The sequence below is a fragment of the Hypomesus transpacificus genome, unplaced genomic scaffold (assembly GCF_021917145.1).
Source record: "Hypomesus transpacificus isolate Combined female unplaced genomic scaffold, fHypTra1 scaffold_498, whole genome shotgun sequence".
Lineage (NCBI taxonomy): Eukaryota > Metazoa > Chordata > Actinopteri > Osmeriformes > Osmeridae > Hypomesus > Hypomesus transpacificus.
In genome coordinates, this window is record NW_025814013.1 from 30,816 (window position 1) to 44,298 (window position 13,483).

General features: G+C 46.3%; 2 protein-coding genes across 2 annotated transcripts; both read left to right on the forward strand.

The window, feature by feature from the left end:
- LOC124465433 (sodium-dependent neutral amino acid transporter B(0)AT3-like) lies at positions 1–4,526 on the forward strand. Its single transcript, XM_047017206.1, is given in 13 exon segments — positions 1–215; positions 856–996; positions 1,158–1,295; positions 1,380–1,437; positions 1,439–1,559; positions 1,792–1,902; positions 2,005–2,117; positions 2,257–2,385; positions 2,479–2,635; positions 2,749–2,953; positions 3,118–3,277; positions 3,382–3,544; positions 3,685–4,526. Coding segments are annotated over 13 exon segments (1,860 nt in total). The 5' UTR covers positions 1–46; the 3' UTR covers positions 3,880–4,526.
- A 1,688-nt stretch (positions 4,527–6,214) lies between these two features.
- Positions 6,215–9,525, forward strand: si:ch211-254p10.2 (solute carrier family 40 member 1). Its single transcript, XM_047017207.1, has 8 exons — positions 6,215–6,317; positions 6,496–6,563; positions 6,907–7,066; positions 7,186–7,301; positions 7,476–7,602; positions 7,865–8,119; positions 8,324–8,995; positions 9,266–9,525. The coding sequence occupies exons 1-8, from the start codon at positions 6,215–6,217 to the stop codon at positions 9,523–9,525; spliced, it is 1,761 nt and encodes a 586-aa protein (XP_046873163.1).
- Positions 9,526–13,483: the final 3,958 nt, after the last annotated feature.

The following is a 13,483-nucleotide window of genomic DNA, read 5'->3' on the forward strand; positions in this document are numbered from 1 at the left end:
GCCTTGCGCAATCATCTCAAAAACCAGGCAAGAAAGCGAGGTGCAGATGATGGAGGGAAGCGATGGGCCTGCAGCCGCGACGGAGGGAATTAAGACCGACACCGAGCGTCCGAAGTGGGACAACAAAGCCCAGTATCTGCTGACCTGTATAGGTTTTGCAGTGGGCCTGGGTAACGTCTGGAGGTTTCCTTACTTGTGTCAGATCTATGGAGGGGGTAAGAAACTTTTAGCCACTCTTGCCCTCTTAGCCTGTAGTGTCAAGTACAGTGAAATTAAAAAAGTGTTTCAAATATTCTCATGTAGTAGAGTAATTCAAACTGTGCTATGGCAGTTTATTAAAGCAGGAGATTCAGCCAATGTGTTTATGGCTATTTAATTGATGTATATTGGTACTGCTTCAGTAAGGCTTTATAACACTTAATTATTATCTGTGTGTTCAGGTATTTCCCCTCTACATACACTTTTGAAATACCAAAAATATGGTTCAAGATCACGTCACTGAAACTTTTTAAGCAATCAATGTTGTAGCCAGATTACTGTAGTATTTTGGATGAGAGCTTATAACACAATGTTATAATTCTAAGATAGCTGTTAGATATATCTGTCAGTGTGTATGTTTGAGAAGTGGTCTGAACTTGGAACGCCTCGGAGCCGATAACAGTGTACTGGTCTTTGTTGGCTTGCTCTCCTAACCTCTGCAAAGTCTTTCTGAGAGAAGAGGTTGACAAAACTGAGTAAACGATTAAATGTTCTTGCTCAAACAATGAAGAAAAGTTAATGTCCTTTAAAAAAATACCAATAATGTAGCTGCAATGTAACAAAAATATGAGTATTGTATTTCCTATTTCTTCAAAGGGGCTTTCCTGATCCCTTACCTCATTGCCCTGGTGTTTGAGGGCCTCCCTTTGCTGCACATGGAGCTAGCAATAGGACAGCGTCTCCGTATGGGAAGCATCGGCATATGGAACTCCATCTCACCATTTCTAGGAGGGGTAGGTAAGTGGACCCTGGAACAACGTCATCCTGCTCTGTATTTGCACACACACACCAAATGCAGTTTACCCTTTGAACCCTGACTTGCTGACTTACAAATGAATTCATCGTGATAATGCTGCAAGCCAGATGTGTAAATACAAACCAGTTTTCTGGGTGCACAGGTGTGGCATCCATGATCGTGTCTTTCCTGGTGGGATTGTTCTACAACACCATCCTGGCCTGGGTTCTGTGGTACTTCTTCCATTCATTTCAAGACCCCCTTCCCTGGAGAGATTGTCCACTGAATCACAACCTCACTGGTAAACACCTCGCTCACATATTTCCATCAATGTTATCTTTTGAGTTTATTCTTGAAATTCCTTTCATGAATTGCATTGATGCAGGTTATGTGACTGAATGCGAGAAGAGCACTGCAGTAAACTACTTCTGGTATCGCAAAACTCAACATAACCCCCAACATTGAGACCAGTGGGTCCTTGCAGTGGTGGCTGGTCCTTTGCCTGGCGACAGCTTGGTGTATCGTGTACGTTTGCTTCATACGAGGGATTGAAACTATTGGAAAGGTGCGTGGCCGTTTCACCCGTCTCACAAATCAGAGAGAAAATGGACTTCTGCGGGCTGAGATGACGGTTTCAAAAGTGAACAGGAGATGTTGTACTGTGCAATCCACACCACAGGACTTCCTGAAGTGACTGAGACATCTAGAAAATATGTCCAAGTGCTTCCCCAAAAAAGAGTGTTCTGTCTATTTGTATTGTATATATATATATATATATCTTTTTTTTATTCTATCAGGCCGTGTATGTGACCGCCACATTCCCATACCTCGTGCTGACAATCTTCCTGATAAGAGCCATGACTCTTCCTGGGGCCACTGATGGCTTGGTGTACCTCTTCACTCCTAACGTAAGACACACTCTACACCCAAATACCCATGGGTCACATTGGTCCGAGCACTCAGTAAGATTGAAACACTGTGCAGCTCACGTGTGTGTGTTCTCACTGCAGTGGGATACACTGAAGAAACCCCAGGTGTGGTTGGATGCAGCCACTCAAATATTCTTCTCCTTGTCATTGGCCTTTGGAGGACTTATTGCATTTTCCAGTTACAATCCTCAGAAGTAAGAGGACAAAGTACAGGATCATTCATTCATTAGACTTTGTATCTTATACAAATATATGACACACCACAATAATGAATATGAATAGAAAGCATGATATATGTGAGAGCACAAACTCATTTGTCTTCTTTGTCTCTAGGAATAATTGTGAACGAGATGCTCTCATAGTGGGTTGTGTGAACAGTGCTACATCCATTTATGCTGCAATTCCTATTTTCGCTATTCTTGGATTCAAGGCAAACGAAAACTTTGACAATTGTCGGAATGAGTATGTATCTCTTAAATTTTGGAAGAGCGATATAAATCCACGAGGATCACATTGAAATGTGAAACAATACGATTTTTTTCTGTTCTATTTAAGAAATATAATGGCCCTGACAAATACATTTAGTATTGGAGACCAGAATATAACTCTTGAAAACTATCATGACTGGCTGACACACCTGAATGGAACTGACCCTTCTGAAGTTGCAAGCCTCAAATTGCAAACATGCAGCCTTCAAACCTTCCTTGACCAGGTATATCAACCCTTCTGGAATGTTCACAATCCCACCCATGACCATACTCCCTGCCTGACCCTGCCGTGTGACGTCACCGTGACAACTTCCTGGTTTTTCTCCCCTTGACCCAGAGTGTCTCTGGAACAGGACTGGCTTTCATCGTGTTTACAGAGGCTGTGATTAAGATGCCCGGCTCTCAGGTGTGGGCTGTGCTCTTCTTCATCATGCTCTTCAGCCTGGGCTTATCCTCCATGTTTGGCAACCTGGAAGGGGTCCTAACACCTCTTCTGGACATGCAGATGCTGCCCAAGTGGATGCCTAAAGAAATCTTCACGGGTAAGAAAACAAAAAGACATGCCAAAAGACAACGCAAAAAAACAGCACTTCCGTTCGTGTTGTGTCATTATGACGGGTGACATTTCAACAATGTTATCAGGGTAAAGGAATCAAGACTCAAAGCCTGCGATGTCAAATATGTTTGCCCTTCCCCGGTTTCTAAGGGTGTATATGCCTCACCTCCTTCACTGCGGCTCTGATCTTCACCATGGGCTCGGGGAACTACTGGCTGGAGATCTTCAACAGTTACGTGGGATCCCTGCCTCTCCTCATCATCGCTTTCTTTGAGATTGTTTCCGTGGTCTACATCTACGGGATTAAAAGGTTGCCGCACTCTCCTACCTACACCAGCAAAGTCTTCCAGTATAGATAGTGCAGTCCGGTGCAGTAGACGGGCCTAAACTTGGAAAGCGTTTTCCTGTGCGCAGGTTCAGCGATGACATCGAGTGGATGACCGGGCGCAGGCCGAACATGTACTGGCAAGCCACCTGGAGGGTGATCAGCCCCCTCATGCTGCTGTTGGTCTTCCTAGCCTACGTGGTGATCCAGGCTGGAACACAGCCCACCTACGCTGCCTGGAACCCCCACTACGTAAGACAGCCCCTTTAGTCCAAAGACCCTGGTTGTGTATGAAGGGAGATCGACACTGTGGCTACGCAGAACTTGAAAGAAGCAGAATGTCCCCGTTTGACCGTTTCTTTGCTTCTCTCCCGGGCCTTTGTTCTCTGCAGGTGGACTTTCCCCTGGCTGATGTGCAGGTCTATCCAGGCTGGGTGTTTGCTCTCTGCGTCCTGCTGTCCTCCCTCCCCTGCATCTCCATCCCCCTCGTCGCCCTCTACAGACTCGGAGGGCTGCTGAGGAAACGCATGGCGGACAGACGGGGCCAGAACCCATACAAGGATGAACGATACTTCTCGGATTTATAGGTTGATGGTGCCAAGCTAATGTGGCATTTACTGTAGATATGAAGACACATAAAGGTCTCATGTTTGAAAGGGGTCGTTCTGTATGCATGTTCTACACTGATTACACTGTAGGCCCAGGGTCCATGTTTGCTACAGCAAATCCGATCTGAGAAAGGTTGATTGAAGTATTCCTTGGGAGAACAAAACTTATGTTTTTACAGAAATCTCAACCAGCAGATTAACAGCATGGATTTGTTATAACATTGTTTGATTGGCATTTTATAATCACAGTCTTTTAAAGTGACAGTCTCAAAACGTTAATTTTCAAATCTAACGTCTGTTTTTGCATGAACCACTGGCAATGTCAACCACTGGTCATCTGAACCACTGGCAAAATGAAGCACTTGGCATATAAATCACTGGTGATATGAATCACTGATTTGTGACAGATGCTGAATCATTGTCAACATAATCAGTGCAGAATGATTTGTACAGAATGTCTAGTAGAACAGATTGTTCCACATCAGACTTTCAGAGACTGTTACAAAAACAGATGTCTCATTTTAGATGTGCATGTGGTGTCAATATTTGTACAAATAATGATATAGCTATTGCTTTTCACAACTGTTGCCTTAGATTAAAACAAGCTCAGGGCAATCTGTTTTCCCTTTCCCTAATAAACTTTAGATGTCATTCAGCATTAACTGATCAAGCACACTGTACATGACATAACTACTCTACTAAAACATTTGTATAAAATAAAGCTTAAACTGTGTTTGGGACCATTTCAAATCATCACACAAATATGACATATCTGTCATGATATCATGATCATGACATCGTGTTGTCTGCTTTTCTGTTGTTTAAAAAAAAGGAAATCTACATCAATGGAATCAAATGCTTCCCACTATGCGCACAGTAAGAAAAGAGATCGAGCTAGACAGAGAGAGACAGAGAGAGAGAGTGTGAGAGAGAAAGATAAGAGAGAGATTGAAGCATGCAAATGTATGTTTCTGCGCATGTGTGTGTTTGAGTCATACGAGTAACACAGTTGTCCTTTTCTGTAGGGTGGGTAGACGGTGATATTGTCCTCTCTTTGTCACGTGCTCTGGAATATGCTGGCTCCCTTTGTTGCCCCTCGGCCCGTTCTGCTTTTCTGGCACTTTCATACAATGGTGCACTTTTACACACACTGATGTTATCAAGCCTTTCAGAGTCCTACAGCTTGAACTCCAGCTCTCAGGAAAGACTAGCATCCCAATGTAGGATTCATGGCAAAAGACACATCGTCAAGGATCATCAGTGAGGAATCCCTGTAACATCAGAACAAAGGTGAAGTGAGTTGTTTGGCCTGGCTTGAGCAGCTGTGATAGGAATCCTTTTGATGCTTGATTTTAGACTGAGGCTTCTTGACAATCCGAGAAGTATTATCTTTTACAGACAAACAATTCTTCTTTGGATTTAAAGTGATGTTTGTTTGAAATGTGGGCCCGACAGTTGTGTGAAAGTTTCTTGTTTTATCCTTTGAGATTGTGAGGAGCGTGTGTGCAGATAGCCAGGCCTAGTGAGAAGTGTGATGCCATTTTAAATGTAGGCCTCGTTAGTTTATTTGTAAGAAATGTTGATAAACACTTTTGGCTGTAAATGTTCCACAGTAAAATACATTTATTGATGAAAGCATGTCGTGTTTTGCAAAACGGTGTTTAGTCTTGAAATGTTCATTCAAAATGGCCCGAGCCTTTGTGGTGCTGAAGGTGCAGGTTGTTGAAAGACCACCTCTAGACCTCCCATTACTGTAAAATAATTGGGGCTATATGGAGGTGCATTTAAGAAGATGCACTTTAGAATACTAGAATGAACTATTTGAAAACCAACTATACCCTTAATATAACAACTCGGAAGCTCCCTTTATCATGGTAAAGAAGTCAGTTTTACTTATCTCAAGTTAATCAAAAAGTCTGCTTTTGAGACAATGTAAACTCTTTAAGCAACAAAGCCCTCTGTTTGGTGATGTTATTTTCCAGAATGGCCTCCTGTTGTGTAAATGAGGACAGAGCCTGTTGCAGGTCAATAGTTCCCCGGTAAATACCAGAGGCCACAAGGTGAAGATACAGAACGAGAGACAATATCTATTTATCTGCATCCATCTATACAGTTACGTATTTGTCTGTGAGGAAAAAACGATGCTGTCCAATGGAAGAAATCTGTTGGCAAAAGTGAACCACTACGACGAGAACTGTCCACATTTCAAATGTAGCGCCTTACTTCCTGTTGTTGTTCGGAAGGTAAGACCCCAAAAAACTGGTGGTTGCCAAGCAACCTGACCTTGCCAGTGACCTTTGACCTTCCACAGGCCATGTCCCTGCGAGCAGATGCTCCCCAGTGTGGAGGGGTGGTGGTAGAGTTTGAGTCTGACGACAGTGGGGAGGCCAGGGACAGGAAGGCAAGGACTAAACCAGGTGAGCTGGGATCCGCTGAACACTCCACACCCAGATCAGACAGCAGAAGTGCTTTGGAATTTCTGTAGACGTTAGGAACTGAACACAATACTTATTCCTCAGAAGAAGTCTTGCCCAGTGCTCGATGGAAGATGTGCAGTGTTTTCAAGGCAGTCTCTGTGTCTGCCTCGTTTTACAGCTACAGCCCTCATCTACCTCAGGGGTCCTAAGTTCCTGATATATGTAAGCGGAGCACTGTCTATGTGGGTAAGAAGCCTTTCTACCGAACACCACTGTAGATGACAGACTGCAGTGACACTGTAAGTCTTTTCTAAAAGCTAAAGTAGGGAATTCACCCAAGTTTATCTTTGGTTAGAAAGTCAGCTTGGTTCAGAAGCCCTTTATTGGCACAGTCAATTTGAAGATGATCGATACATAAATGACTCTAACCCGAAACCAGTTGTTGAATATCAGCAGAGCAGTTTTTTGGGGCATTCTGTTAATCATTTATTGATGGTTTGAGCATCTACAGATGATCTACAGTGGACTCTGAAAATAAAGTGTAACCTTCTAATGTGGTTCTGCTAAGATAGATTTGTCTGTTTGACAGGGTGACCGCATGTGGCACTTTGCCATCTCTGTGTTCCTGATCGAGCTATACGGTCGGAACCTGCTGTTGACCGCCATTTTCGGCCTGGTGGTGGCCGGGTCAGTGCTTCTCCTGGGGGCTCTGATTGGAGACTGGGTTGACCGCAACCCCAGAAACAAAGGTAGAGATCGACCAAGTTTATCGCCCTACGAGGGATTTGACATTGTCGACTTCCATCTACCTTTCTGAATCCAGGCAGCTGGAAGCTTGAACTGTCCTTTCTCCCCCTTCTGTTTTTAGTGGCTCACGCATCACTGTTCATTCAGAACATTTCAGTGACGGTGTGTAGCATTGTGCTCATGTTGGTGTTCTCATATAAACAATGGATTGAGCAGATTTGGGATGGATGGTTGACTGTGAGTACCTTTCACCGTTAGCAACCGTAGCAATCTCACTACACGTTGATCACTATCGATCGCTATTGTTTCCCCTGCGTTGGGTCCCATGCTTTGTCTGTTGCTGCTGCTAAGCCTCCTAGCGCTCTGTGCTGTCACGTATAGTAACATGTTGCATCACAAAACTTACACAAGGTGGTTTGTTATACGGTGGTGATCGTCCTGGCAGATGTGGCTAACCTCGCGAGCACGGCGCTGACCATCGCCATTCAGAGGGACTGGATAGTGGTTATCACTGGCTATAACCGCGGTCATCTTGCCGGTGAGACTGAGTCCCACACAATCTGTAACTGTCAACCCTTTGTCTGTTTTCTGTGGTGTTTGGCGTTTTCCTGTTTCAGATTTTTTCTCTGAAAAAAAGAAATGTAACTGCAAAGCTTCCGTCTGGTTTCTGTGTTGTTTTGCAAATTGTGTTGTGGTTGTTAGATAAAAAGTTTTGAATAAAGTGTTTTGATCGAGGATGAACTGCATGTGGTTACCACCACAACAAAATCAAACTCCGGCCTTCTCTGATTCTGATGAAGGGATGAACGCGACCATGCGTCGCATCGATCAGGTGACCAACATCCTGGCACCCCTGGCAGTGGGACAGGTCATGACCCTGGCCTCGAACGTGGTTGGCTGCGGCTTCATCCTGGGCTGGAACCTGGTGTCCCTCATAGTGGAGTTCATCTTCCTGTCGCGGGTCTACCGCATCGTCCCTGAGCTGTCCGTCAAACCGCCCGTGGAGGATGAGCACGAAGCGTGCCAGCATAGGAACAGGGGAAGGAGGTCACAAGGTAGGCACTGACCCAAAACCCACATCCATGTGTGAAACGACATGTCTTTTTTAGGATTTTGAAGCGAAAAACGCACCACAGACTTACATAGTATTGTAAAATATGGGACGATAAGCACAGACAGTATGAAGCGCGAGAACAACGACGGGAGTGAATCATTTGCCTTTCTCCTCCTCCCGATCATGGCGACTCTTCCCTCCTCAGGGGACGCCAAAGAGAGAGAAGCCCCGGTGGTGACGAGCCAGGACGACTGCAGCGCGAGAAAGATCCCCGACCCGCCTCTCTGCGTCCGGAGGATCCGCTGCCTCCTCAGCACCTGCAAGGACGGCTGGAGGGCCTACTACCGCCAGCCCGTCTTTCTGGCCGGCATGGGCCTGGCCTTCCTCTACACCACCGTGCTGGGCTTCGACTGCATCACCACGGGCTACGCCTACACCCAGGGCATCAGCGGCTCACTGCTCAGCGTTCTGATGGGGGTTTCGGCCATCACGGGCCTCATGGGGACGGTGATGTTCACCAAGCTGAGGAAGGCGTACGGCCTGGTCAACACGGGCATCATCTCCAGCTGCCTCCACCTGGGCTGCCTGCTGCTGTGCGTTTTCTCCGTGTTCGCGCCCGGGAGCCCCGCGGACCTCAGCCTGTTCGTGCCCCTCGCCGACTCCAACGCGTCGTCGGAGGCCGGGGGCATGTCGCGGCCTGGCGCCGAGCGGGCCTACCCCCTGCGGAGGAGCAGCAACATGCCACTGCTGCCCGATCGCTCGTCCATCCACTGGACCAACAACACGGTGCTGTTCGAGAACATGCCCTCGGGAACGGCGCCGGACTCCTACGTCTCCATCGTCCTGCTCTTCCTGGGCGTCATCACGGCTCGCATCGGTGAGAATCGGAATCAGAATGGGTGTTTATTTGCCATGAAAGTTTGCACAGACAAGGAATTTACTTTGGCAGGAGAGCCTACCTGGGCAGCCATTTTCGGCGCCAACTAGAAAAGTTACAGCATAACATGAGGAGAGAGGAGGAAAGGGGGGGGGGTTTGGAGATTGAAGCCGCTTTTCACCCTGTGTGTTCCACGGCAGCACTGGGGTTTCTGTGTGTTCCGATGACTTTTTGGTTTCACGTGTGCCGTGTTCCCTGTGTGTGTTCCAGGTCTGTGGTCCTTCGATCTGACCGTGACCCAGCTCCTGCAGGAGAACATCTGCGTGTCGGAGAGGGGGGTGGTGAATGGGGTGCAGAGCTCCATGAACTACCTCATGGACCTCCTCCACTTCATCATGGTGATCTCGGCTCCGCAGCCGCAGCACTTCGGCGTCCTGGTCATCATCTCCGTCTTGTTCATCACCAGCGGACACGTCATGTACTTCCTGTACGCGCGCAAAGCCAAGCGAAAACAGATCGGCGACACGTAAGGAGAGCCCCCCGCCACCCCCCCCCGCCCCCCCACCATCACGCGCAGACACCACTCTGCGCCTGTGAAATGAATCTCTCCTAGGTTCCCTTGGCAGTCTCATTGCCGAGCAACAACGCAATAAAAACAGCAGTCCCCATGCAGTCATTCATTTCAGCACAACACAGCGAGTCTGTCTCCTACCCTGGTGGCTTGCCTCCCCTCCCCATGTCAGCACACCGAAACTCAGGTGAATTACAGTAAGAGCCGGCTTGTTCCCCCTTCTGTGGGTCCGATGACGTGGCCAGTGCAGTGCGGGCCCCACCATGTGACCATGTGACTGTCAGATTCTACAGGACACCTCCTCTGGAACACTGCGGGGAGTTCCCTCCATGCGCAGATTTGAGGGATGGGAGGATACATGGATTGATGGATTTTTTTCTAACCTTCATACTGTAAAGTACTAGTGAAAAGTCATGTTACCTGCAGGTAAACACAACAATAACAGATGAGATATTGACAGTACTTTTAACAAGTGGCATACATGTTACTGATCCGTCCACTTGGGAATAATCCAGGATGTCCATACAGGAGATTAAAGGGAACTTGGTGTCAGATTGTTAGATGCAGAACAAGAGAAGGTGAACTTCCCCCTTGATGGACAACAGAGGAAGGATAGGTAGGTCTTCTCCTGGTCTGTTTCTCTGTGGATGAATCAGGCAAACATGTGCCAAGCTTACAAATCCAATGACTATAGAAAGGCATTTGAACACAAAAGCAATCGATGCGTGGTTTAGTCCTCTGGTTCATGACAAACCATCAAGATGACCCAAAATGCGATGACATCCGATCATTTCTCAACACATATTTTAATCCAAATCATTATAATTGCTTGTGTACTTAGATAACTGAAAGTAGCTTTCTAAATTGTGACAATGCTTTTCCTTCACAGAAACAGAGTGGTGTTGATGCAGTTTCACGCATTTATAGCTACCAGATTGATACTCCATTTGTGACATGTTTGAAACCAGTGATTGTTTTCCATGCTTATAGGTCTATATCAAAATGAATCCAGACAGTTTTGTATTATAATAAACTTAGTAGAATCATTAGTTGTGTGTTGTTAAAGTTCTACATGAAATGACCATGACCTTACCTCATTACAAGACAACTGTGTTGGAAAACTAACCTGGACTTTGCTCTCAGCTACCGTATGTATGCATTATCTACTTCATGTTCAGTTGACATCGTTGTCATTCAACCAGAACCACATTACAATATATTTGTTTTTTTAGCATATTTTCCTGTGATGTATCTTTGACTTAAAGTCTTGTTCACTGGACTCGTATTTGTATCAGACTGTTATTTATGATCAAAAAATAAATATGCATCAGGATGTATTTGAATTGTTTTATGTATCATGTCGCTAATACGTTGCCTTAGTTAGATTTTCTGTTCTCATTTATACCCAAATAGTTCAGATTGGGTTAAATTGACAACATCCCAGTCAGCTACAAGGTAAGCAAGGACATTTCCAAACAAACGCCCCACCAACCCTAGTTTGCTCTGACTGCAACTTATCATTCTACAAATAAAATCGCCATTTCAACCTTCTTAAGTAAATGTTCCCGTTGGATTGAGTCCCAGAGACACTGACTGCCTTGTGGCTTGATCATATCTGTCCCTGGTGAACCTTGCATATTTACAAGGAACACTGAAGGTTTCCCTGGCTCCTAAAGAGACATTAGAGATTATGCTGACGTTCTCCTGAAGAGGCCTGAGTCGGCACTTCCGTTGCTGGAGAGAATACTGGATGCTCAGAAATAGACACACAGGTGATGTTAGGGCCCTGATTAATCACAGGCTGGAGCCCAACACCTCCTGCTTCCTCCTTCCTGCTCGGTGCCTAAAGCAAATTTGGGGGAGGGGGGGGGGGGGTAGAGGAAGATAAATAATGGATGAAATAGGGAGGGAGAGAGAGAGAGAGAGAGAGAGAGACAGACAGACAGACAGACAGACAGACAGACAGAGACAGGCAGGCAGGCAGGCAGGCAGGCAGGCAGGCAGGCAGGCAGGCAAACAAGCAGGGACGGACTGGGGGGAAAAAGTGGCCCGGGAGTTTTACTGTCAGACCGGCCCACTCAGTAAACGGTGCGCGGCCCACTCAAAACACGTTGTCCACTCAATGCATCGATCGCACGTATCGACCAGTCATTGGCCTACTTGGAAAAATACCCATATACACTTAGCATTATTTTGGATGATTACAAAGAAATTACATCATATATGTTGAATTTCTTAACTTCCGTTTAACGTAAAGTCCATAAGAACACATTTCAGAAGACAGGGCAGAACATTTTGGAAAAATCGGCACCATGAGTGTAAATACAGATCGCAAGGAGCAGTATAAATATCAGTCAGTGAATTCAGACTACAAAGGTCTAAGAACTGTTTTTACGTATTCAAGCTGTGACATGTGAAATAATATGAGATGCTGGCGATGTCAGAGGGCCGGTTGGTAATGGAAGTGGGCCGGTGTTTTGGACCATCCCAACTCCATCGGCCCACCGGGGGTTCTCCCGGTATCCCCGATGGCTAGTCCGGCCCTGCACACAACAGACAGGTAAGGAGTGGAGGTTTAAGATTGGATCTGTGGCAATCTGGCAAAGTGGCAATCTTGGTATTTTCAGCTGTAATGAATGTTGTGGACAGCAGGGGTCAATGTCACTCTGAGATGTCTAGTTCAGTTTTGGAACGCTCCAAGCTAGTGAGCAGTCCCTTTGGTGTGTGAATGACTATAGAAACAAGTCCATGTTTAAATATAAATGCATCGTGTGAATTACAATCTTTAAAAAATAATGAATCTTTTCACCCGGAAACCCAAGTTATCTGAAGGAGAGCCAGCTACAGTGCTTAATTAAGAACCAGTTGCAAGGCAGAGATCCTGACTTTAGGCACTCTCTCTGTGACTTCCTCTGCCTTTGAAAGTGGGTCAATGTTAACACATGAGCACAGTGCAGGCCAGCTATTTGTATCCCAGTGGAAACCACTCACTGGGAAACAGTAGGAAGCAAAAGAAGCACTTTTTTTGCTTGGAATTGCTAACTTCACAGCCATCGACATGGCAGCAGTAACGCCATGTGTTGACTTCCACTTCACGTTTCACCACCCATGGCTTTTTTTAATGATATTAGGTAAACTGAATCCTTGAAGATAGTGGTTTTTGCTCCGTGAGAAGCTCTGTAATATAATTTAGCACGACCCATTATTGTAAACAAAAGCTGATTCAGGACACTAAGTCGACCTTGGTCAAAGAAAGTGGTTTTCAAAGACCTCTGGGATATGGAGTCCGGACAGGTGCCGGAGCACACCTCTCCTCCCCGTGGGTTCACGAGCCTGGCTCCAGCGACAGCAGATTGGCCTGTCACCCCAAATTCCCGGATATGATGCATGGGCCACTTCTGTGTTGGCGGTGTGGAGGAGATGGGGATCTGAGGCTGCTGGCTGCTGAATGACGGCCCACATCAGGGGCTAGAATCAGCATGGACGTGTGGAGAATACTCCTGGTCGAGACTCATGGGAGAGACTCCCACCACCAGAGACTCGCTCGAGATATTCATGGGACTCATTGTAAAGACTCGCGGTACATACTCACGGCAAAGTGCCAGTAAAGACTCATGAGAGAGACTCATGGACGAGATTCAGAGGGAGTCAAACCAGAGACTCTCTCTCGCGGCTCATAGAAGAGGCACAGGGTACAGACTCAGCACAGACTCACAGGGAAATCTCACAGCAGAGTCTCGTAAACTCGGGCTCCTGTCGACAAGCATTGTTTTGACTCCACCGAGAACGAGCTGACAGATTGATGTACCTGCAGTGTAATGAAATGTCCTGTTATGGGCTTAGCGGAGACACATACTCGATGGGAGAGCACCTGCCAGCGCCGTTGCTCCGTCCAGAGGAACAAAAGAGCGTGCTCA

What these genes read in the sequence shown, in the direction of transcription:
- si:ch211-254p10.2 (XM_047017207.1), top strand. Translation starts at nt 6,215, where the DNA reads ATGTCCCTGCGAGCAGATGCTCCCCAGTGTGGAGGGGTGGTGGTAGAG. An exon ending in GCGGAGCACTGTCTATGTGG is followed by an intron (nt 6,564 to 6,906) that starts GTAAGAAGCCTT and finishes TCTGTTTGACAG; the next exon opens with GGTGACCGCATGTGGCACTT. An exon ending in TAACCGCGGTCATCTTGCCG is followed by an intron (nt 7,603 to 7,864) that starts GTGAGACTGAGT and finishes ATTCTGATGAAG; the next exon opens with GGATGAACGCGACCATGCGT.